General features: G+C 43.1%; 1 protein-coding gene across 2 annotated transcripts in view; it reads right to left on the minus strand.

The window, feature by feature from the left end:
- The window catches only part of EFHC1 (EF-hand domain containing 1), a 285,060-nt gene that overhangs the window by 66,547 nt on the left and 194,033 nt on the right, over positions 1-24,480 (minus strand). For both annotated transcript variants that reach the window (XM_069605742.1, XM_069605741.1), the window contains exon 8: positions 14,808-15,021. In XM_069605742.1, coding sequence (XP_069461843.1) covers positions 14,808-15,021 — 214 coding nt within the window. The remainder of the gene's footprint in view (positions 1-14,807; positions 15,022-24,480) is intronic.

The following is a 24,480-nucleotide window of genomic DNA, read 5'->3' on the forward strand; positions in this document are numbered from 1 at the left end:
GTTGCAGCGGCTGCTGTGTCAGTGAAACAAACTGAGGGAATGGTGTTGGGGCACACCTTAATTTTGATGGTGCCACATGCCATAGACGTTCTATTAAATAGAACACAGATGCAACTCCTCACTTCTGCTAGATTGACTAGATATGAAATTGTCCTATTCGTGCCACACATCCAAATTATGTGGTGTAGCGTTTTGAATCCTGCAGAATTAATGCTACTGCCTACGGAAGAATTAGGTGAGAATGAATCACCTCCCCATGATTGTTTAATGGTCACTGAGGAAGAAACGAAAGGAAGAATTGATTTAACAGATACCCCACAAAAAGAGCCAGATGGAGAACTGTTTTGTGATGGCTCCTGTTTTAAATTACCTGATGGCACATAAACTGCTGCCTATACTATTACGACACAAAAAAGTATTGTAGAAAGTAAAAGAATCCCCTACAACTTTGCACAAGCCTTGGAGATAATACCGTTAACCAGAGCTTGTGAAATATCTGAAAATCTGAGTGTAAACATATATACTGACAGCCAATATGCCTTTGGCGTGGTACTTAACTTTGGCTGACTCTGGGCTGAGAGGGGTTTCTTGACGTCACATGGAGCCAGAATTCAACATGGCCCTTTGATTGTACGATTACTATCTGCACTTACGTGTCCCAAGTGCCTAGCAATAGTGAAATGTGAGGCGCATAAAAAAGTAACATGTAAAGTGGGAGAGGGAAACGCATTTGCAGACAGGATTGCGAAGCAAACTGCCACTGATTTGAATACCAAAATGTTAACAGTACAGTCAGAGGAAGTGCCCTGCATGATAGAAAATGGAATTGCTACTGTTAAAGAGATGCAGGCAGAAGCCACTGCTGATGAAATACAAGAATGGGCTGAGGACCCTGCAGAATTAGATCTAGAAGGTTGCTGGGTGGAAAAGAAAAGTAGAAATTGGATGCTGCCCAACTCCTATGTAACCCCAATGGTCACAATGGCCCACAGTCCTACACAGATTTGTGCGAAGAAGATAGTCTAGCATTTAGCCACAGTATGGCAGAACACACACATAAAGAAAAATGCAGAGAGACGAGTACAAAATTGTATTACATGCCTGCAACACAATGTGGGGAAGGGGACAGTGACACCAACAGGTAGTTTTGGCCCTCCCTATATGCCATTTGAGGTAATCCATTTTGATTTCATAGAGATGGAGAGGTGCCAAAATTTAAAATACGTTTTAGTGGTTGTGTGTGCGTTCAGTAAGTGGGTGGAAGCATATCCATTAAAAGACTGCACCGCCATGAGCACTGCAAAAGTAATGTTGAAGGAATATTTCTCACGATTTGGTCTGCCTTAGGTCATATGGTCAGATAATGGCCCGCAATTTGTGGGCGCAGTGGTATTACAGATTTGCGCAGGTCTCCAGATTGACAAACGATTCCATTGCGCCAGACATTCCATGAGTGCCGGTCTTGTTGAGTGCCAAAACGGCATATTGAAGGCAAAGATTAGTAAAATCTATGCGGGAAATAAGTTGCGCTGCGTAGACGCATTGCCACTAGCGTTATTGTGCATGCGCACATCTCTGCAGGCAAGAACTGGGCTCTCCCCGTAGAAGATCGTAATGGGGAGGACGGTGAATGTTTGGTGTGCACCACAGCCGAGGCGATTGAGAGAGGTAGAATATCCTGCGCTCAGTACTTATTGTAACCTGTTAATACAGAAATTGTGTTTGATTCATCAGCAGGTGCAGGAGGCTCTCCCAATCAGATACACTGGTGTGGGGCATTCACTGGAACCCGGAGAGTGCGTTCTAGTAAAGAACTTTGAAAGAAAGTCATCGCTCGCACCCAGGTGGCGTGGACCTTACCAGATACTTTTGGCAACACAGACTGCAATCCGCGTGGACGGGAGGAAGGCGTGGATACATGTAACGCATGCAGAGAAGGTCCCATCACCATTGAAAAAACTGCCTGATGAGGACGACCAAAGAGAGACAGCGGCCCCAGAATCGAAAGAAATTGTTGCCAGCTCTTTGCCACAAAATCTGTCTGATCCTGAAACGAAGCCTGGAAAGATTGCTATAAAGGAGAAAGGGCAAAGAGTGCCCCAACATCATCCAGCAGAACCTGCATCACTGCTGGTTGAAACGAAGCCTGTACCAACACTTTGGCGCCCATCATCTGTCATCACGCCGCAGGCTGACTCTGAGCCTGAGTCTGAAAGTGCACCCGCACTATTCATTGATCACACGACACCAGGAGCAAGGCGGTATAATTTACGGCCTCGGAAGAAGGAGTGATCAAATCTTTATTTTGTTTGATCTTTGTTGCCTCTGTTTCGCAAAAAATGGATGAAGTGGGAACCGGAGGCCTAGGGGAGAGCGGCATGAGGGTTGTGCAAATCGGCCAGCTCAAGAACGTGGCTCCCCGGTGCTAAAAAATCCATGTGTAGATCACCCCTCACGGACAAGAGGAGTTCATATGGTACAAAGGCAATTGATAACTGCTCTGGAGTTCCTTGAGCAATGTGCAGATGTACAGAAATCCTGCCCAACGTATAGCAATCCAGGCTGCTGAGAACTGGTAGAACAAACTGTTGACATCTCCGAACTTATTGACATTTGAACAAGTGCAACGATAAGAGATATTCACGATGAACATTGTTGGAAAAGAAGGACCGCGAGAGAAAAATGGCGGCACCGGCTTTTGCCCTCTCCTGCACCACTGCTGATAATGAGTTAAATATAGAGACTGAAAGGTTACAAAAAAAAGATTGACGAAAAAATAGTATGCTGATCTTAACAATAGTCATGTGTGTGATGAGTATATTAGCCCCAATAATGACAGTACTGGCATTATGGTATTTAGAAGAAATACACCCATTAAAAGTGCTCTTGCCCGTGAGAAACATCTCCATTACAGAAAGCTCGGTTCATGTGATTACTCACACTTTGTCCCCAATGGAAGAGAGACACATTGAAGGATATGGAAATAACACATTACTTCTAATAATTAATATGACTCACACAATTTTGAGGAAAACAATTGTTGGGTGTTTGCCCACTTGTTACAGCATGGTGGTAAGAGAATAGGGTGGTATGTGCAGCCACTGCCATTGAGTTCTGCATGCTACGCATCCTTGAGTGCATTATATAATGGGAAATAGAACAAAAGTGAAACAGGTCAATTAGACACAACAAACATGAATGAATTTGAGGAGATAATTATGAAACCTGTAGGTTGATCTATATTTCATAAAACACGACTGATCACGCCAGTAGTCATGCCACAAGATAGATTATTTGTGCCCTTTAAATCATCTGTAATCACGTTTCATATGAATCTAGATGGAAATAAAGATACAGTGCCCCCCTCCTATACCATAAACTACAGCCCACGCTCTGTTCCCTTTTGCTTGAAGAAGAATGGATCCTATTCAGTGGGGACATTTACTAGATGTATGAATATAGCGTTCCTTGACAGAGAGGAAGAACCTGTGTATGTAGGTGACCCGTTTATTTTATATGTGGAGAAAAAGCGTATGCCTGGTTACCTAGAAACTGGTGAGGTACTTGTTACTTGGGACTTCTGTTCCCGGGAGTATTCCTTTTAAAAACAGCAAATATAGCAAAATTGTCCAGGTCAAGACCATGGCGAGATGAGTTTGATCGCAGAAGACATAACAAAATCGTTTATACCATTTTGGGGCCAAGCCATAAACTCTTAGAATATAAGACAACTGTCCAAAATATTAGAAAACAATACATGGGACAACGGACATATTATACAATATGACATTAGAGGAAAAAGGAATTAGATTAATGACACTCCAAAATAGGATGGCTCTTGATGTAATTCTGGTTGATCGTGGGGGAGTTTGTAAAATCGTGGGATCAGCATGTTTTGCGCTATGACCTCCACCCCCCAGAAGGAAGTTGGGAATTAAACATAAGCTCTTGGTTCTGGGAAGTATTACGCTCATGGGGATGGAAATTAGTTGCGATCCTAGCAGCAGTGCTAGGAATATTTATGACATGTTGTTGTTCTATAGACTTCTTACCTATAATTTGCACTGAAATAAGTGAGGAGTGTGTACAGATGGTAACAAAAAAGAACACTACTAAATCGGACACTCAAATGAATCATGAAATGAAGACAGTAAAAGAATTCATGTCAATCAATATTGATGATAACGAGGAGAAAACTAGTAGTATGCAAAATTCAGAATCAGATACTTGGCCGGAAGAGGATGCAATGTACGGATAAGGCGTTTGGCATACGGCCAAAAGGAGGGTTTGTCAGTCCAGAAAAAGTAGATACCCCTCCATAACAGAGGCAATGTATTTTGTTGGCCGAAGACCAACCGCCTCATATGTTCGGTATTAGTAATACAGACAAATAAGCCTGACTAAAGTGCGTCCATTTTGATGGAATAGAAACCGCCATTTTGTTTTTGACTTTCGCTTCTTGCCTTCTGTTTAAACTGCTTTGCTGTAAGCTTTTTCTATTCCACTATTACATTGTTATTCATGTATAGAGCAAGGCCGCGAGATACTTGTTGAAACAGAACGCAGGCGACCCAGACAGTAATGCCCGGTCTCGTCCCTCACAAATCCTTGGAAGTAAGCAACAAGGCATTTAATCATTACACAGGTGCCAGCTAGTCTCGCTCATGCGGAAGAAATAGTAGAAACAAACAATTAATGGTTTGAATTATGCTCTCCTTTGCGGCCCCCCCTTCCCTGAGCCCAGTAGAGCCCTGGAGATCGAGTTAACCCCTAGCACACAAATAGAAACTAGAAGATAGCGAGGCCAGGAATGTGTCTCTCCCCTGCACGCAGCTTGCTTACAAGAACAGGAGCAATGTGTTCTGTAAAACAAAGAATTGTGTCTGCAGGCTCGCAAATTGCAAACTGTTGCTAAATGAATATCTGAAGGTGTCATACTCGTCACAATTGTCAATTGTCGAACCCAATTCAAAGAAAATACATTATGGGCGGTATTGAATATGGCACCACTGATTGTAAGATGCTCGCTTTGTATATATGTAACTGTTGTCAAATTCTCGTTCTCTTGCTCCCCTCGGGGTCTGGAGACACACGTCGCGGGGCGTGAGACCCAGTTGGCCAACTGAGACTATTTGCTTTGCAATAAACCCTAGCTTTTGGGAATACAACCTTGTGTCTGGCGTATCAGTTCGTGTGTGGTGATTGTGCCTTGTTTCCATACGCGAGGTCCCCTAGGGACCCCATCACATGCAGTAGCATTCTACTCAAAAAAAGATGGTTGTCCTACCACAATTGTTGTATGTCCTTATTGTATTGCTGTGACCCCTGACTAGAAAGGAAATAAGACTAATTCCGAATGTCTTGAGTTCTTTCTTATGTGGATGGCGAGGAAGGGGAAAAAATTTGGTTGGGAGTTTCTTCTAAAAAGCATCAAAAAAGGGGGGCTATAACTAAAAAATATAACTGAGTCTTCATGTTACATCCTATTAAATATTTTCTAAAGCCTGCTGTATGAGGTGACCATGAATGGCTCATTTTCAGAAAGTAATATTCAGTTTTATGGTTTGGAACCCCCCCTTATCTGTGAAATGTAAGTTGAATTGCATGCCTATAAAGCAAAGTGTTGTTTTATCTGTTAAGAACCGTCAAGACAATATGACGGCAATGAACTGCAATTCTAATTTAAATGCCAACTCTTTTATTGTGGGGCTAACCCACGATAGAAATCCAGAAGAAGAACTGTATTGGTAGAGCTGAAGTTTGAAAGGAGTAGTCTGGGCAGGCAATTCTATTCATGCTCCAGATTTATGATGATCATCCTCCACTGGACGTGCCTGCTGCTCCACCCATGCCTTTTGGAGAATTCAGCCAGGTTTTGAGCAGGCCTAGAGGGGGCAAGACCTGTTTTGAGCTGTACTGGGGGCTTACGATGACCTAACCTTTTTGTGGCAGCGAAAGGGGGTCCGGTAATGAAGGATTGGTGGCGGTCACCGTTTGAATATTGGTAGGCCTTTCAGGTAACTGTGAAGCCCAAAGATCTAGAATGGTCCTCAGAATGCTCACGAACTGGCGGTGCAACCTTCTGCTCATCAGCATTGTGCTATGTATGGAACCTCCTTTCCTATGTTAGACACACAGCGGTGGAGAATGAATTGCACTGCTGTTTCAGGGACTGCACCTTTTGCTTTCACCTATATGTGTTACAAACAACTTCTAATGGACTGAGAGGCAATTCCCAAACATATGTCACAACACAACACTACGGACGTGACAAAGGCACTTTGCTGGTCAGCATTTGAGATGGGATGCGCCCTCCATATACACGCTTTGAAGACAATAACATGAAAAAGCCCCAAAACGCATGAGGCAAAAGCCCCAGACACTTCAGAAGAGAAGTTTCTCTCTGCTGAAATGCAACGGAGAAGGGCCAATAAATACAACTTCTGGGTAAATTAGGATGCTACGGGGCACGCCAGGATGTGTCGGCCTAGCCACAGGTCTGTTTTTATAACCAGGGCATTCTAAGGATGATTTGGAAGTAGGGGGCGTCAATAATATCAAATGTGATTAATTCATGATGGTCTTTTCCACAAGACATTTTAAAGAACCGAGTTTGTTGTGTAATAGGACCTGAAGTTAATGTTGACCATTCTATAGAATGAATGGTTTTGATTATATCTTTGTCTTATGTAGTCAATCTCTGTAGTGGAGCAAAATGGGTATCTAAGAAATTCCACGTGGCGCCACAGTTTATCGATGCCTTAGTCTCAATAGGATGAATTCTTTCTAGGTATAGTGTAATCCCAATGTAAATATGATTAGCCACCGAAGTAGGAGAGGGTTGGTCTTTAACTTGAACTTTAGTAGGGCTTGCTTGTCCCCTCAGATTCATTGCAACCCCAATCCATTTCCCAGTCTTTTGGAGCAATTCCTAACAGGATGTCCTACTAGCCAACAATAATAGCAAAGATTACGTTTTCTGTATCGTTCCTGTTCTTCTTGACTAATGGGCCCTTTGAATCCCCAAATTGCATGGGTTCTGAAGTATCTTTGTCGCCTGTAGATTCTACAGGAGGTTTTATGGAGTTCAAACTTTTTGTGTTCATTCTTTCTTTCCCCTTGTCTTTGGTCTATCTGTCAGGCTAATTTCATGAATTCATCTATGTTGGATGGAGGGGGATGCACTTGAATGATTATGTCTTTTATATCCTCTCCGAGTCCCCTATAAAATACTGTGGTGTGTACATCATCTTCCCATGCTATCTCTGTGACCAGATAATTGAAATGGATGATTTAAGATATGAGATTGTGGTTGCCTTGTTTGATGTCCATGAGTTTGAGCCCTTCCACACACATTCCATTCTAACATTTTTTTTCCAGAAATAAGGAATGTATCATAATCATCCACAATTGTATCTTGGTTATTAATCCAGGGAGTTGCCCAGGTAAGAGACGGTCCATCTAGATTCATCAATATAAAGCCGATGTTGGCTGTACCTGAACGGTACATTTAGGGTCAATTCATGAAATGTAACAAGCATTGTGTCATTACTTTTTGGAATCCTTCCAGATTCCCGGTATATTTGTTTGGCATGGTGGGTGCAGGGATATGGGCCCTCACTGCAATCTTAGAGTTTGGAAGGTTTCTATCCGCTGTTCCTATTTCATCAGTATTTGAACCATAACTATATTGACAGGAAGCCGGTTTTAAAGTTTTCATACATATTTCCCTCTGTCTGAAGTACTAGGAGCCCCTCGATGAACCGCTTGTAAAGTATGGACCGGCTCTTGTAACGTTGTTAGTTGATCAGCCAAAGCTATTTTATCGTGGTGATAACGAGCCATATCTGCTTGCATGGCCTTTAATTCTGTGGCATCTCGATCATAGCTTTTTCCATCGCACCCTGGGGTGGAATGACAAGCTCCGATCAATATTTCAGTACCTGGTGTTTCCGGTATACTTTGATCTTTCACAGCACAGTGTGAATGTAGAGAACCAGACGAGAGGCAGAAACTCAGAGACCCTAGGGGATACTAGCCTGTTAACTGACTCTCATCGGGTCCACCAAAACTACAAGATGACAAGGGTCCAGGCAACAATGAGACACAGGAGATGAGCGGTCCATACAATAACTATAACAAATTATAGGTCTTAAAAACCATGGAACAATGTGCACTGCCCTCTCTCCCCGTCCCCTATATGCTTATACTGACTTTTATGTAGTGTGTACCTAGCATATATAATGAAGCAAGGAAGATCAATTGGAACATAGATGATGGCTTGCCTATGAATGAGGAGAGGCTCTGAGGTTTGTTTGAAAGCAGTGGTCGAAGTGCACACAAACAAGCAGTGGATCTATGTTCCCTGCTGGCCTGGCCCTGCTCTCCACAAACCCCATCACCACGTCCCATCCCACACACAATCCAAACCACCAAACAAACACACCTGCTGTTTAAGGGAATGTTCAGTGCACCGCACTGAAGCGCAAGTTTCAACTTCTTCCTACACTTTTTATTTTAAACCTAAAGCCTTCCGGAATGGTTTATAAAAAATAAAAAAAAGTATAAGAACATTAAAACTTTAAACGAAAATTAAAGTAGAGGAGCACTGCTCTCAACGGCCCCCACCCACTTCGACCACTGTTTCAAAGGGAAAGATTTCTCTAGGAAAGGTCATGGAATACTCTCTGTGAGGTCAGTAGATCTCCTAAATATCCCCATTTGGAAGTAACTTAGTTGAGTGGTTGGTGAGGGATCTTGGATGCGGGAGGGGTCCTGGCTGGATGCAGTTGAACGGTGTTAAGCTCACCTCATATCCCCAGGGGCGTCTGGAAGGCTCCGAGATCTGGAACCCTGGATGCGTAGTTGCCCAGTGCTGAATAATGAATCTGCAATTACAGAAGGGAGGATTTGTGATAACTATATCTAATGGGTGAATCTCCCACCTCCCTCTGACAGATTTGCTTCCCACTGGGTACTTTCTCACCTTAATTATTTGTAGGGTGAGCTATCCGTCCTGTGTTTCTTGTGCAGGGGCGCTTGATGTTTTTTGGCGAGCTGCCCGAGTTGCTTCACTGGTGCAGTACGCCTTCCTTGGGCCCAGGCCTGCTGTGACCCCGAATCTGCTGGTAGGCAGGTAGATTTGTTAATTGTAAGTTTTTGTTCTGTTTATGGTTGAAATTCGTTAATGTCTTTATCTCCTTCTTTTCAGGTGCGAAGGCCTTGATGCTGGCGTGCCGGATGGAGAGGCACGTTTTCTAGGTAAGAGAAAGCGCGAAGCGCAGCGCCTTTATTGTCTTTTAAAGCTAACCTGTGTTTTCTTCTTCTTCTCCTCACAGGCCGCTGTGGTGCTGCGAGTGGATGAGAGCGCGATGAAAAACAGGCACCCGGAATCCGTTAAGGTAAGTACAGCGCTGTGCGGTTGTTTAATACTGAAAGCGAACCTGAATATGTCTCTTTTCCTTTGCAGATTTTGCTGTGGTGCTCTGGATGGAAGGGTGGCGTAGTGCGATGGAATTCAGGTAAGACTGATGGAATTCGATGTTTTGGAAGCGCGCTTTCTAATATTGTTTTTCCCTTTCTCGTTATTGCAGGTCGCAATGTTCGAACAGCAGCTGTGGTAGCGGTTCGCCGGAAGTCCTTAAGCTAGTACTCACAGGTGAGTGATGTTTCTACTTCTTTCGGTTTCTACAGATGGCAGCCTAGTTCAGATGCTGAGTGCTGGATGGTGTTTTCTCAGGTAAAACAGAATAATCTTGTTCTTGTTCTTGCAGGATTACAGGAAGATGCTGAAGACCAGGAGCTGGACACGGTGAGCGTCACGCTGCTGGTTGGAGAATAACACGAAGCGTGTTCTGCAGTCAGGGTGTGGTTTATATAGCCCAGGTAAAGTAGTACCAGGGAAAGTAGTTCCAGGCCTGCCACACCCAAAACACTAGACCGCATGGCTTGGTTCTTAGAACTAGACTGTGTGGGTGCTTCCATGTTGGATTTAAAAGCCCATGTACATACATGGGACCTAGTGTGAATAGCCCTTCCTTCCTACATATGAGCCTGGTGCCAAAGGTGCCAGGACTGGCTCCAGGAGCCCTTTTGCAGTGGTTTTAAGGCCCTCAGGGTTCTGGTGGGAGCCTGCTTGTGGCACAACTTGTGGCTCACAGTGGTCATGACAATCGGGTGCTTCTCGTCAGTGTCATTCATCCTTTTATCTTTATACCTGTAAGTTTTCTCTGAACTTCCGGGTACGTCGGGATACTTCGGGGCATGCCAGGATGTGGCTCGGCATTGGCGCAATCCCCTTAGTCACCATCTTGGGTACAGGCATCATGCAGGCCATGGTACGCGACCCATTCAGTTCTAGTGGCAGACTAGCGATAGGTCTCTTCCTGTGATGTAAAGAGGTTTTGGTCGATGGTAAGTTTTTAACACCAGGTGCTCATTCAGAACTACTCCACGCTGCAGCCTTGGGTTGAGCCGCCCTGGCATGTGGTTTACACCTAGAGGTGCATTTTGTCAGTGCTTGTCAAAGGACATCCCAATAGAGCCAAACTGCTGGAACTGCCACCCCCTCCGGAAGACGATGTAGAATTGCATAGGTCTGTGCTGCGTAAGCTCTCCAATAGAATCGCCGGCATCCAGCCAGAAAGGTGAACACTTTTTTGTGGAGAGCCAAACTGCCAGCGGATCGCTGACATCCCAGGGGGCAAAGGATCCATTCCATTTCAGGCACAGTGCACGTGCATTGCCCAGACAAGTGGCACATTTTGAGACTACATCCCCTGCAGCAGGGCTACAAGAATTACAAAAGTGGGAGCTAAAAAGAACACTCACTCCTGACGCTACCATCCACGCACCAACTCTGAGTAGAATCTGCTTCTTGGGTGTCCACTCTGACTCAATGCACTCAACAAATGGAGGCAGCAGGTGAAATTGAACTCTATTCAACCTTTAGGGTGGGTCAACATTTAAGGTCTCTGTAAGCTGTCCATCAAGTTTGCGGTTGTGTGCAGGCTCAGATCCTTGGCCTAGACACAGTCTGTCATCTCCTTCCCCATTAAGAGACAGTTGAAAACGTATTTTCCACCAAGTGGACTTTTTGTTCTGCACTCTTCTATGCAATCAGATTTCTGCCATCCTAAATCTCACTGTAGAGGTTGAAGGTAAAAATAAGCATCTAAATATCAATGTATACATAATATATCTGAAATTTCACAGCTACTTTACTGAAAACCTTATCCTGTTACTAAAAGGTGGTTGAACATGTATCTGTGATTAATAATAATGTCATTACTGTTTTCATGTATTCAAGGAGAGCTTCAGATTACCCCATTAACCCCAGATGAGATGAAGACACTACCACGGCTACTTAAAATATCCAAGTAATCAGTCCTAGGGGATCCAACATGTATCCCTTCTGTACAGGTCAGCGCCGTATACCTATGTGTCCCATTTACCGTCACACTGGAAAAGGGGGCTGCAAGGAATTGACGGATGAGCTGCTAAGGCTGGTTATGTAGTCGAGCAGGGTACCTCCTGCAGGCAAAGGAATGCCACTGTACCAGAGATTCAAAATCCTATAGTACATTGTGCAGCACAGCCTGCTGCAGGAGCAGGGCCAACACGCTGGGAAGAAGGGAGAGCATTTGAATATTGGAACATGTACTTACCATTATTAAACCATGACACATACACATTTTGTATTCACATCTGACTGCAAGAATAACACTTCATTAAAACGATGTGAATAGAGCACAAGCTTTCAAAATTCACCATTGCCTATTATTCACAAAAACACTAACACCAGATTGTCATTTCACACTTTACTAAAGCCAAAACTGTCCGCACAGCATTTCTAATGTTTACTTCGCATTCCACTGCAGTGAGCAATTTCCGCAGTCTATTTCTTGCAGACTGGAGAATTTCAGCTGTGGAAAATGATTAAGTACATTTTAGAAAATAATGTTAGCCGCATAACTAGCAGGACCGTAATCGTTTGGATTGTTTTTATCAGTTGTTACAGTCCATGAGAAGCAATACAATACTTTTCAGTGCTGTTAAGGAAACTTAAAAAAAAACATTGGGCCTCATTACGAGTTTGGGGGTAGCCATGCCCTTAATAAGGGCATGGCTACCCCCAAACTCGGGACCGGGTTCCCTTAATGGGGAAATACCGGGCCATTCCGACCTAGGAGGGCCTGGTATTTCCCCATTCAGGGAACCCGGAACCAGACCATCCCCATTCCCATGTGAGCCCCCATAGGGCTCAATGGGAAAGGGGAGCATGCTTAACGATGAGCCTGTTGTTAGCATGCTGGGCTGCTCGCGGGACCCGCTAAGGACATCTGGTAAAACCAGGCATCCAGAGTGGGTCCTGCGATGAGACCCCGTAATGAGGCGGTAGGGGTTTAACAGTGCGGCAGCTTTACTGGCGCCGTTAACCCCCTACAGCCTCACTCGTAATGAGGCCCATTGTTTTGTTTCAATTCTGCAGCCTATTAGCTTGCAACTAATGATTTTAGTGTGACATGGAAGTGAACCCTTTGCAAACAGATGCCTTCAGAAACTTGCAAAATACGAATTACTGCACTAAAGTGCAAATAGCAGTTGCTTGTCTTGTGATGGCGAACACTGGAGTATATGCATCCTTCATTAAATGCCATCCTCCTTTCTCCATACCTAAGCTTCATGGCCTGGTAATGGCCCCAACCTCATTATTGGGTGGTGAAGCCCCCCAGCTCGGTGGTCATGCCATTGATGGTTTTCCAACAGCTGTTATTTTTAAAATGGCTAAAGGTTCTGAGATAGATCTAGAGTTGGGGTCAGCAACCTTTGGCTCTTCCGAAGTTTTGGACTACATCTCCGTCACCCCTCACAAGCATAATCAATTGTGAGAGATGATGGGTGACGTAGTACAAAACACTTGGCGTGCTGTAGGTTGCAGACCACTGATCTAGCGGCAGTGACTGTAGAAGGATGAGTTTTGGTGTTTCTAGCTGAGCAGGGTGTTTTTGCTGAACCGGTTGCTACCATTCAACACTGCTGTGCATTTTAGGACCTTTATGCTTGTTCTCACCTTCAGACTTAGTATTTTACAAAGATCAGATTCATCACCATCATCATAATGGTGAAGACAATATATGTAACTGTCAAAGAGGGCCTCCTGAACAATGTTCCTTTTGACATAGTTGCCACAAACTCTGAAAAGAGTCATTTCTAAAGCCTGTGCAGAGAAGACTCAATGATCTGGCCTCCAGGAAGAGATAAATAAAACAGGAGACAGAGCTCTGTCTATCCACAAATCATTCAAAGAGAAAATGAAAAACTTCCCCAAAATAGCAGTCTTCCCAGTAGAAAAATAACAGGGCAGGAGCTGTCACGGGTGGAGGCTGTGGGACTATGATGAGCAGGGTCGGACTGGGGCAAGAAATAGGACCGGACACCCAAAAGAAAGTGGCCCACCCATCGTCTCAAAAAAGTGGCCCTCAAACCATCATCCGTGAATCGCATCACTTCACAACTTTACAGAAAATGCTATCCCAAAAACTCACACCTGGATAAACTGCCCTTTGCAATAGGGTGGCCAACTTTTCAAAATGGCTTCGCACTTTACGCACCGAGGCTCAAAAATGGTTTGTGGCACGCAAGGTTTTATACAGCGCCATTTGTTCGTGCCAACATATGCATACTTTTGTTTACATATGACTGTTTTGATGTTTAAATGTCCTGTCCTCTCTGGGTGCAGGGCAGTCGAGCATTGACTGATGACTGCATACCTCATGCACATTATTTTATAGGCTTAGTCATTCTTGTATGTCACATGTATTTTAGGCCTGGCCGTTTCAGGTGTGTTTTTGGTCTCGTTTTGCCATAATGTGTCCATTGGTGTGTAGTACATGGAAGGGGACATTAATGCCTGTGCTCTCCGGACTCGGGCCACACCACAACTCCAGGGGGAACCTGAGGCAAAATGGTGTTGCCCCGGCACCCTGATCCGCCAGAGAGAGTGTGGTTGTGTGTGCGTGGCTGAGAGGAGGTGGGCCTTATGATTTGAGTACTTAGCATAGCACACTCTATCCATATCTTGTGTGCTGTGAGCACCTGGGCATTTGATGACAACACCTGGGAAGACAGAAAACAATTTCTCTATGTAAAAGATGTTTTATCAAAATTGTTTACTGAAAGAAACCGGCCCAGATGTGGGCAGAATGAAACCGGCCCCCAGGGACTGATTTCGGCCCGGCAACAGGCTGAGTGGCCGATGGGCCAATCTGACCATGATGATAACCAGCACTTATTGGTTAGACAGAGTTTGGCCGCCCTGCGTGAGTTCTTAAAGGGATGTTTGTTCTTTTGGTTGCCAACCTGATAAGTGGGACTATTCAGAGCACGGGAATCTACAAATGGTCAAATGTCCGGCTTCTGGGAACTGAATATAGGATGAGGTCATACAATCGGAAAGATTTGCAGGTTAGATTTTTCTTGATGGAAAGAATTTGTACTTCTTTTACTCAGGAAAACATTTCTACTATGAAATATTTATAAGCAGAGCATCTTTAAAAATCCATTCAAACCTACATCATTTCGAAATATTGTCGGATGAGACTGGTCAAGTAGATGCAAAGCGTGCTCCATTCGAACTTCTTCAAATGCATGTGTTTTTATGGAGTGTGCAAAATTAATAAATACAGTTACAGCTGTCAGTCAAGCGATCTCACGTTCTCAAGCATCAGGAGTTGCTTTATATTATATTTTGGGTAATGATTTTACAAGGCATACAACTTGACAGCCAGGAGTCCCTTTCAACATACCTTCAACAACAGCACCGATGGAGAAGTCTGCTGGTCCGTAGAAGCATGGGTTGTCAAAAGGTGAGCCAGGTTTAGGGACCTTCGATCGTTCAAGAAATTTCCCACCAATGATCCCAGAGTTGCGGATTTGTGGCTCAAAGATACTGATCATGTCGTTGGATAAGTAAAAGGACAAGATAAATCGTCGGATTTTGTCTTCTTGGTTTATCGAATCCTTAAAATTGGAAAAAAAGTCAGACCCTTTATATTTATTTCATTCATAAGGCAACATGAATAAAGCAAATTATAAACAGCAGCATTTCTCAAGGTGTATGTGTTTATTAATTCTGAGGTTGTCCTTAATTACAAAATACGACTTACCTTTCCAATAATGAATCTCTGGGGCCTTATTATGAGTTTGCGGTTTCAACAGAACGTTCCTGCATGTCTAAATCTCAGCATAATTACGGGTGTTGTCCCTCACCGTTCTGAGGTCCCATAGAACGTCATTGGGGAGTGTTGGTATTAATCCATGTGCCTGCTCCTTAACCACCATTTTTAGTGGAGATAAGGCATCCACTCACAAGCACATGTTTTTCTTGCCTATGGGTTTCCAAATATATAAGCAGGCTATTTGGACAGTTTTTCCGAGGTCCAACTAAGGGCTTAGTAAAGCCATTCAACTGAGGCTGTACAGGACTCCACTCCTAGTATAAGGATGTGCCACCTAGGTTCAGGGTAGCATAGACAGAGCAGCCAAGCTTATTTTAGGAGGGTTGAGGGCTGTAGAATCAGTACAAATGAAATTGTAATACAAATAGTCCAACAAACACTGAAATACTATGTATTGTAAAAATAAATGGTTTATTTAAATACAAGTAGACTAAGATAAATCTTGGGAACAGTAAGTACTATCACAGTATATCTAACCACAATTAAAAAAACACAACACTATGCTTGAAGGTGCACAGACCAAAGCATATAACCTTATTTGGAACACCTAACAGTAGTTCTAGGGAAGCCAAGACCAATAGTTTCTTTAAGATTACATTCAGTAATACCAGGGTAGTAGAATTTATTAGTTTTACCGTGGCACTCAGCAGGAAATCACACAGTAATATCAACTGGACAATATACATTTCTGATCTAGTGAAACACAGATTCTAGGAACAGTATAAACCTATAACTCTGATTCAGGATAACACAGTTATTCTAGGGGATTTGGACCTTGGATGTAATATTCAATTACAGTTGTTTTTCAGTTCAGAGACTAAGGGGAGCCATAACTCTAACTTATTTTAGGATAACAGTTATACTCAAGGTAAGTAACACCTACACACTTTTTACAGAAGCTATAAGAAACGTAAAGTCAGGTGTAAACCTAAGCCTATTTTTGTGTCTGTCTAAAACAGACCAGAGAAAGCAAAACCTAATGTTACACTTTATGAATGACTCAAAGTTATTCTAGGTAGGTAAAACGTAAGACAGACTTATTATGGACAGACTAACAGCAAGTCAGGGGAAGCAAGACCCAGTTGGGGCCACTCATACAATTATCTTAACAGGAATAATAAAGTGAAACCAACAGCATTACTTTTGGGAAGAGGCACAATCAAATCACAGGTGAGTAACTTAACCTTATAGATACTTTTCAGAATAGTGCAACACACATTCAAGGTAAGTAAGAACTTTTGTAACTATTCACTCTCAGAATTACAGTTAACAATCAACTTCTTTTACAAATACGTAACTTTTAAACACGTATTCTCTTTTCTAGGCAAATGGCCCAATCCTTTAAAAGTATTTGCCTTATTCTTGGGAGCATTTTTTATTTATTTGTATTTGTAGAGCGCACTACAGCCCACGGGCATCGCGGCGCTATAGCAGTACTCAATGAAGGCTCGCTTAAGGGTTACAGTGAAGCCGCCCAGGTAGATAGACTTAGTGACGATACAATGCATGGTATAGGGTTACATACATATTTAGATCATGGTACATTGCGGGGATTGCGGTTGCACAGTGCATGAGGGTTCTCAGTGGCAGAAGGGGGGTCAGTAGGGTCTAGTGTCCAACAGGCAGTGTCAGGATAGGTTCCTAAGTAGCAAAAGTCAGAGTTCCTAAGGAAGACTGTTAGAACAAGTAAGTACTTTACTTTTAGAGTTAGTTGATGGTCCAGGGGCTTTAGAGAAGAGACCCTAGGAGGATTCCGCAGGGGCCTGAGTAAACTGGATGAGGGCCTCCCAATCACAGAAAACACCCCACAGCTATACAGAAATCACAAAGGCTTAAGGTAGGTAAACTATCCAAGCCGGCACAGTAACTCAGAACAGAAGAAGATTTTGCAGCAGGAGGACTTCAGGATCTGCAGCCAAAAATCCAGTCGTTGAATTCCTTCATCAAGAAGACAGAAGACAGGACACTGGAAGGACTTTTGTGGCAAGGATCATGGGGAAGGTTCTAGGCAAGGTTTTCCTCATGGCCGGATGAGGTTCTGTGGATTTGGTGTCTTTTTCAGGAGCACAGAAGAAGAGAGAATATTGCTGGTCGGATTTTCATTGTTTGCAAGGTCCAGAACTCTGGTGAGGGGATTGTTTGGACTGGAATCATGTCTCTGGAGATCCAGCAAAGTTGCCCTTGAAGTTTCAGTGAGATTTGGAATTTGGAAGTCCATGCACTGCATAATGGCTTGAGATACCAGGGTATTGGGATATTGCGGCCCTGCATGGTCACAGCACTGCGCGCAATGGCTCAAAATGCAGGTCATCTTGAGTCTAGTGCGTCTCACTAGGCTCTGTGTCAGGGTCCTCGTTTTTTGAGTCCCCAGGTCGATTAGAAGGAAGGGCTACAGAAGGCTCTGATTATACAGCGCGCACTCCGGTCGCTGGGAATCGTTTCAGCCATGAATTCTTCATCTACCTCTTCGGTTTTGGTTCCAGTGGCCGACTACCTCTTTAGCTTCCAGGTTCAAACTTTTCTGCAGGATCCAGCCAATCAAACAGCCTTGCAACATTCAAACCTAGGGGGTTGGCAATCCTTTCAGGACAGCCAGCATTCCAGTTTGGACTGGAATCTCGCACTCAGGCTGGAAGACAAAGGGCTGCAGAGGTTTGGACTCCTTCCTCGCTTCCTGCCCTCACAGACACTCTGGAGCCTGGCCGTTGAGTCCACAGGACTCCCGCCGAAGATACAAATCACACAAAGGAATGTCCCACCCTGGATGTCAGGGGAATGAGCAAGAAAGGACACAACACTAAAATGGCAAAAAAACAAGACAGGGGCATTTTGTTAAAATTAGCACCCATGCATGTCTTCACCAAGGCTCTGCACACAGCCAGCGGTAAAGGTGCACCGAATTAATAAAAAGGTTCACTGCCACTAGCCATTAAAGGTATGTTTGTCCTTGTAACAGAATTGTTACAGTTTTAGTGTGAAAGGGGATACATTGTATCTCCACAGCACTCCAAATAAGGTGGGGTCTGCTGGTTTCACCAAACAACATGCAAACAGGATCAAAATATCCTTTCTACCCTTGGGAACTGTAGTTCTCAGAAGGTTAGCCAGAGAAAGTTAAGTCAGCAACAACAGCAACATATTGCCAAAAAAGTTGTCAACGAGGGTAACTTTTAAAAGACACTATGGGGAGTCTTACAAATGACACCCATAAAAAGAGTAAAAGATTCTGTGAGTGTGGGAAAGGGTTCCCACTCACAGAGGTATAAGGAAAAATAATCCACCAGTAAAATCAAAAGGTTCTGGGGTTTACACAGGTCAGGAAGATTTAACATTGCTATGAAAATCTTACCTAACACAGGCCAAGTGGTAAATGTTGGGACAGTTTTTCTGAAGTCGAACTAAGGGCTTAGTAAAACCATTGAACTGAGACAGTACAAGTCTCCACTCTTAGTACACGGCTGAACCACCTGAGTATATGTTAGCGTAGACAGAGCAGCCAAGCTTATCTTAGGAGGGAGAGAGGGCTGTAGAATCAGTACAAAGAAATTGTAGTGCAACCATGGTCCAAAAAAACACTGAAAAACTATGTATTGTAATAAATAAAGGGTTTATTTAAATACAAGTGGGCCCAGATACATCTTTGGCAAAATAAGTACTATCACATTATATATAAGCACAATTGTAAAAACACAACACTATTCTTTAAAGTACACAGACCAACGCATAGACCTTGTTCAGAACACTAACAGTATTTCTAGGTAAGTCAGACCATATCAAACACATGTATTGTAGGTCACACATATTCATGTGGAGTAAAAATAATTAATTACTTTTATATTACTTTCTGTAATACAAGGGTAGTAGACCCTGTCAGTTATGCAGTAACACTCAGCAAAGCAATCACATAATCAACCAACCCTGTTACCGGGATACTTTTCTGAATAGTGGAACACAGATTCAAGGAACAGTATATACCTGTAACTACATTTATGATTACACAGTTATTCTAAGTGAGTAAGCCCTTTTTGCTGTAATATACAATTAAAGTTGATTTTCAGCTCCGTGGAACACAGTCTAAGATAAACAAGAACTCTTCACACTAATTTAGGATTGTATCAGGCAGACCAAGGTCAGCTACACCTAAAGAACATGTTTTAAGAATGGCACACAGGTATTCTAGGCAAGTAAAACCTAATGTTGCAATATATTATTACAGTTGTTTTTCTGATCAGTGGAACACAGACTGAAGGAAGCAACAACACTTTAACTTATTTTAGGATGGCAAGCAGCTGACTCAAGGTAGGTAAAACCTATATACTTTTTAAAAGAGGTTTGTATAGACCCAAGACTGTTTTAGCATCTGTATAAAACAGACCAGGGAAAGCAAAACCCGATGTTACACTTTATGAATTACTCATTGTTATTATAGGTAGGTAAAACCCAAGGCACACTTATTCTAAACAGGCTGTACAGCAGGTTAGGGGAAGCAAGACCAAGTTGTGGAACTTATACACCTATTCTCTGAAATAGTTAGCAAAGCCAACAGCATTACTTTTGGGAAAGAGGCATAGCCAATTCACAGGTGAGTAAAATAACCTTACATATACTTTTCAGAATGGCACAACACACATTCAAGGTAACACTTGTTATGCTTTTCAAGACAGAATCCTTTACTTATCGGGTCCTTCCCTAGTTCATTGCATAAATTCACTCAAGGCAGAAGAGGGTCCCTAGAGGTGTAACTGGAGGTTGTAGGCAGGGTGAGATAGGGTTCTGTTGCAGACAAAAGTCAGAGTTTCTGTGGAAGACTGCTCAAACAAGTAAATCATTCCCTTTAAAGTTAGTTAGGGTCCAGGGACTTCAAAGAAGACACCCTAGGAGGATTCCAGCAGTCAGCCTGGGTGAACTGGACGAGAGGACTCCCAATCACAAGAAAACACTCCAAAGCTACACAGGAATCACAAAGGCATAAGGTAAGTAAATACCCCATCCAACACAGTACCTTAGCACAGAAGAAGAGTTGAAGCAGGAACAATTCAGCATCTGCACCCAAAAATCCAGTCGATGGATTCCTTTGTCATGAAGATGGAAGAAAGAAGTTTGGAAGGGAATTTGCAGCAGGGATCAATGGAGAAGGCTCCAGGCAAGAGTTTCTTCATGGTTTTATGCAGCTCTGTGGTTTTGTGGTCCCTTTTCAGGAGCCAGAAAAAAACGGAATATCACTGGTCGGATTCACGTCATTTTCAATGTCCAGCACTCTGATGAGGGGGCTTGAAGACCATGCACTGCACAATAGCTTTTGGTTCCAGGGTATTGGTGTGTTGCAGCATTCTCTCCCTGCATTTTTCAGGCAAGGTAAAAGACAAAGGGCTTAAGAGCTTTGGACTCCTCCCTTGCTTCCTGCCTTTCCATACACTGTGGAGCCTGAGCGGGGAATCCACAGGATTCCCGCCGTAAACAAAACAGCCACTGAGGTCATTCCCACCTAGAATGGCAGGGTAAGACCTCAGAAACAGCAAGCACACGAGAAATGGCGAAAAAAGAAGCAGCCCACCATTTTAGAAACATGGTGGCCCTTCTGTGCATTGCTGAGGCTGAATTAACAGCCTGCAAGTAATAAAGGCTAAACGTCCTAAAGGTAAAACCACTGCCATTCGTGTAAAACTGGTACTGTTACCAGGTAAGTAAGAAAGGGAATACATTGTTTTCCCCAACACTCCACATAAGGTGGGGGTGTGCTGGCTCACAATATAAAATGTAAAGGGGGATGAAAATCCCTTGTTACTACTTGTGAACTGTAGTTCAACCAAGTACATCAAAGAGAAATTAACAGAGGAGCCCAAAGGGGCAACCCAGCCTAAGCCCAAAAGATGTAGGAAACTATAACTTCCAACATACACTATGTTGAGACATAAAAAGGTCACCCATAAAAAGAGTAAAATACTAGGTGAGAGGGGAAAACTATTCCCCTTCACCTAGGGACAAGGTAAAATAGTTATCTAGTCAAAGCAAAAGGTTCTAAAAGTTGACACAGGTCAGGAAGATTTATCATAGATATGAAAATCTTACCTAACCCTCGTCCCTCCCAGACTAAGCAACAGGAGGATCTAATCCTCTCCTAGATGGATCTCTTGCCACAGTCGGTTAAACCTACTGTGGAGTCCATCCAAAATCTTTTTATAATTCTTTTTGAGATTAGTGGAATAGCTTCTTAACAAACTATAGGACCTGCAATCATTGCCGGGCAATTTGCTCTTTTTAAAGTAAGGAGTCTGGGTTAACAGTCCCTCGGGAGGCGTTACAACTTGCAATAGGTTTTTAAAGGGATTTGTATAAATAATTCCCCTAGAACTAAAGGGGTCTCCATGATTCCTCACTACTTCTCCCTCTGTAGCAGGTTGGTTTTCAGGGATCTTAGTTGGAGTAGTTGTGGCAAAGCATTGTACATGCTTCCACTTCCACTGAGATCTAAGTTTACCTTGGTTAGAGGTCTCACTCCTAACACTAGGATTAGAATTGGATCTCCAGTAGAAGATCCAACAGTCGCAAAGTGTTTAGCCTTAGACTTACGTTTTCTGGTTTTCCACCAGCTTTGAGAACTACCTGTCCTCAAAGGCCTAGAGATGTTTCCAATGTTCCTATTCACCTTTTCCTCAGAAGCAACGTGGGCCAAAGGCTTTATATTTGGAATTGAAATGGTAGAGTATGGTTTAGGCTCCAATTTCCCTATGATTCTAGTTTTTGATTTGCCTTTGTTAGAGGTTGCCGTGCTAACATTAGAGCTTACAGTAGGATAAGTAAAAGGACAAGATAAATCATCGGATTTTGTCTTCTTGGTTTATCAAGTCCTTCAAATTGGAAAAAAGTCAGACCATTTATATTTATTTAATTCATAAAGCAACATGAATAAAACAAAACAAATTATAAACAGCAGCCTTTCTCAATGAGTATGTGTTTATTCATTCTGAGGTTGTCCTTAATTAAGAAATACGACTTACTTTTGCAATAATGAATCTTTGGGGTCTTATTATGGGTTTGCGGTTCCAACAGAACATTCCTGCATGTGTAAATCTAAGCCTAATTACGTGTGTTGCTCCTCACTGTTCTGAGGTCCCATAGAACTTCATTGGGAAGTGTCGGTATTAGTCCATGTGCCAAATCCCTATCCACCATTTTTAGTGGAGATAAGGCCTCCACTCACAGGCATGTGTTTTTCTTGCCCATGGGTTTTCAAATCTATAAGCAGGCCAAGTGGTAAATATTGGGACCATTTCTTTTAAGTCGAACTAAGGGATTAGTAAAACTATTTAACTGAGACAGTACAAGACTCCACTCTTAGTATAAGGCTGTACCACGTGAGTATATGACACATCCGTTGGGGATCCCACAGATTTAGAGTTGTCTCTAGAAACAACAGAGACCCTAGTTCTTTTAGAACACCTATCATCTCTCCTGTCGGAGTAGTTGCAGTCATAGACTTTTTTTATAGAAGGCCTAGTAGGAAAGCTATGTTTAGGTTTCTTATAACTCTTTTTGTTTTTCAGTTTTTCAGGCCTGGAAGTTTCCTTCTGGGTACTCTGAACTGAAGGAGAAAATTCGTCTCAGGATGATAGCTCAGGGGTAACGTGCTCCCCTTGGAAGCCAGACGGCATGCACCACCACAGGTTCGATCCCTGTGTCCGCGGTTAGAAACCTCTGGGTATTAAGCGTGTTATAAATAACCTATCATATCATATATCATATCAAACACAATTCCTACCTTGGGGTCAAGAAAACTCCTACAGTGTATGAGCTCCACTGTAGGTTGGTTTTCAGGTGTATTCCGTTTTAGAGTTTTAGGAACCACTTCCACTGTAAGTGGATCTTCAAGTGGTTCAGCCACTTCAGATTTAACTGAAGGTGCCTTAATTCTAAAGGACATACACCACACAGGGTGAGTGACCGGAACACCAAGGTCTTGTCAGCCCTAGGAATTGGCTCCACAGCAGCTGGTTGAGAGACCAGGTTTTGAGATTCAAGGACCCCTCCACTGTCTGTGATGTTTCAGAGGGATTTGCTACCTCAGCTGAAGGTAGGATCACATAAGTGACCTTAACAAAGTTACTACACAATCTTATATGTTGAACAGGAACACTTAAGTTCTTCTGAACAGGGTGAACCACTCCCACTAGTTGGGTTTTCAAGAGGTTCTTCCACCTCAGGGTTTACTAAAGGCGGGCTCACATGTGGCCAGTAGTAGGACATGAGCATTTAAGTTTCTGGTAAATAGTTCAACCACTATATGTGGTTTTCAAGAGGATCAGTCACCTCAGCAGCAGCTAAAGGTGGGTCACAGGAGTGACCTCTAGCTTTGTGGGCCTTTGTGCATCTATACATTTGCTCCAGTGCAAATCTTTGTGAATCAGGCCCATTCTGTAGACAGACTAGGTCAACACAAAGACGTTTGCAGTTGGCATCGCCCTACCCTGGCAGGAATAATGCATGGAAGTTGTGTGAAATGGAAAACACTTCTTGAATCACCATGAGCTCTGACATCACTGTTATCGTGTTTTACTAAACATTTTAAAAAAAAGAGGGATGCTTTAGGGGGATTTGCTACTTCTGCTGAAGGTAGGGTCACATCAGTGACCTAGACAAAGTTACCACACAATGTTATATGTTGAACAGGAACACTTAAGTTCTTATCAACAGGGTGAACCCCTTCCACTCTAGATGGGTTTTCAAGAGGTTCTTCCACCTCAGGGTTTACTAAAGGCGGGCTCACATGTGGCCAGTAGTAGGACATGAGCATTTAAGTTTCTGGTAAATAGTTCAACCACTATATGTGGTTTTCAAGAGGATCAGTCACCTCAGCAGCAGCTAAAGGTGGGTCACAGGAGTGGGCCTTTGTGCATCTATACATTTGCTCCAGTGCAAATCTTTGTGAATCAGGCCCATTCTGTAGACAGACTAGGTCAACACAAAGACGTTTACAGTTGGCATCGCCCTACCCTGGCAGGAATAATGCATGGAAGTTGTGTGAAATGGAAAACATTTCTTGAATCAACATGAGCTCTGACATCACTGTTATCGTGTTTTACTAAACATTTTAAAAAAAAGAGGGATGCTTTAGGGGGATTTGCTACTTCTGCTGAAGGTAGGGTCACATCAGTGACATAAACAAAGTTACTACACAATGTTATATATGATACAGGAACACTTAAGTTCTTATCAACAGGGTGAACCCCTTCCACTCTAGATG

This window comes from Ambystoma mexicanum, chromosome 4p (assembly GCF_040938575.1).
Source record: "Ambystoma mexicanum isolate Mex_15411 chromosome 4p, UKY_AmexF1_1, whole genome shotgun sequence".
Classification (NCBI taxonomy): domain Eukaryota; kingdom Metazoa; phylum Chordata; class Amphibia; order Caudata; family Ambystomatidae; genus Ambystoma; species Ambystoma mexicanum.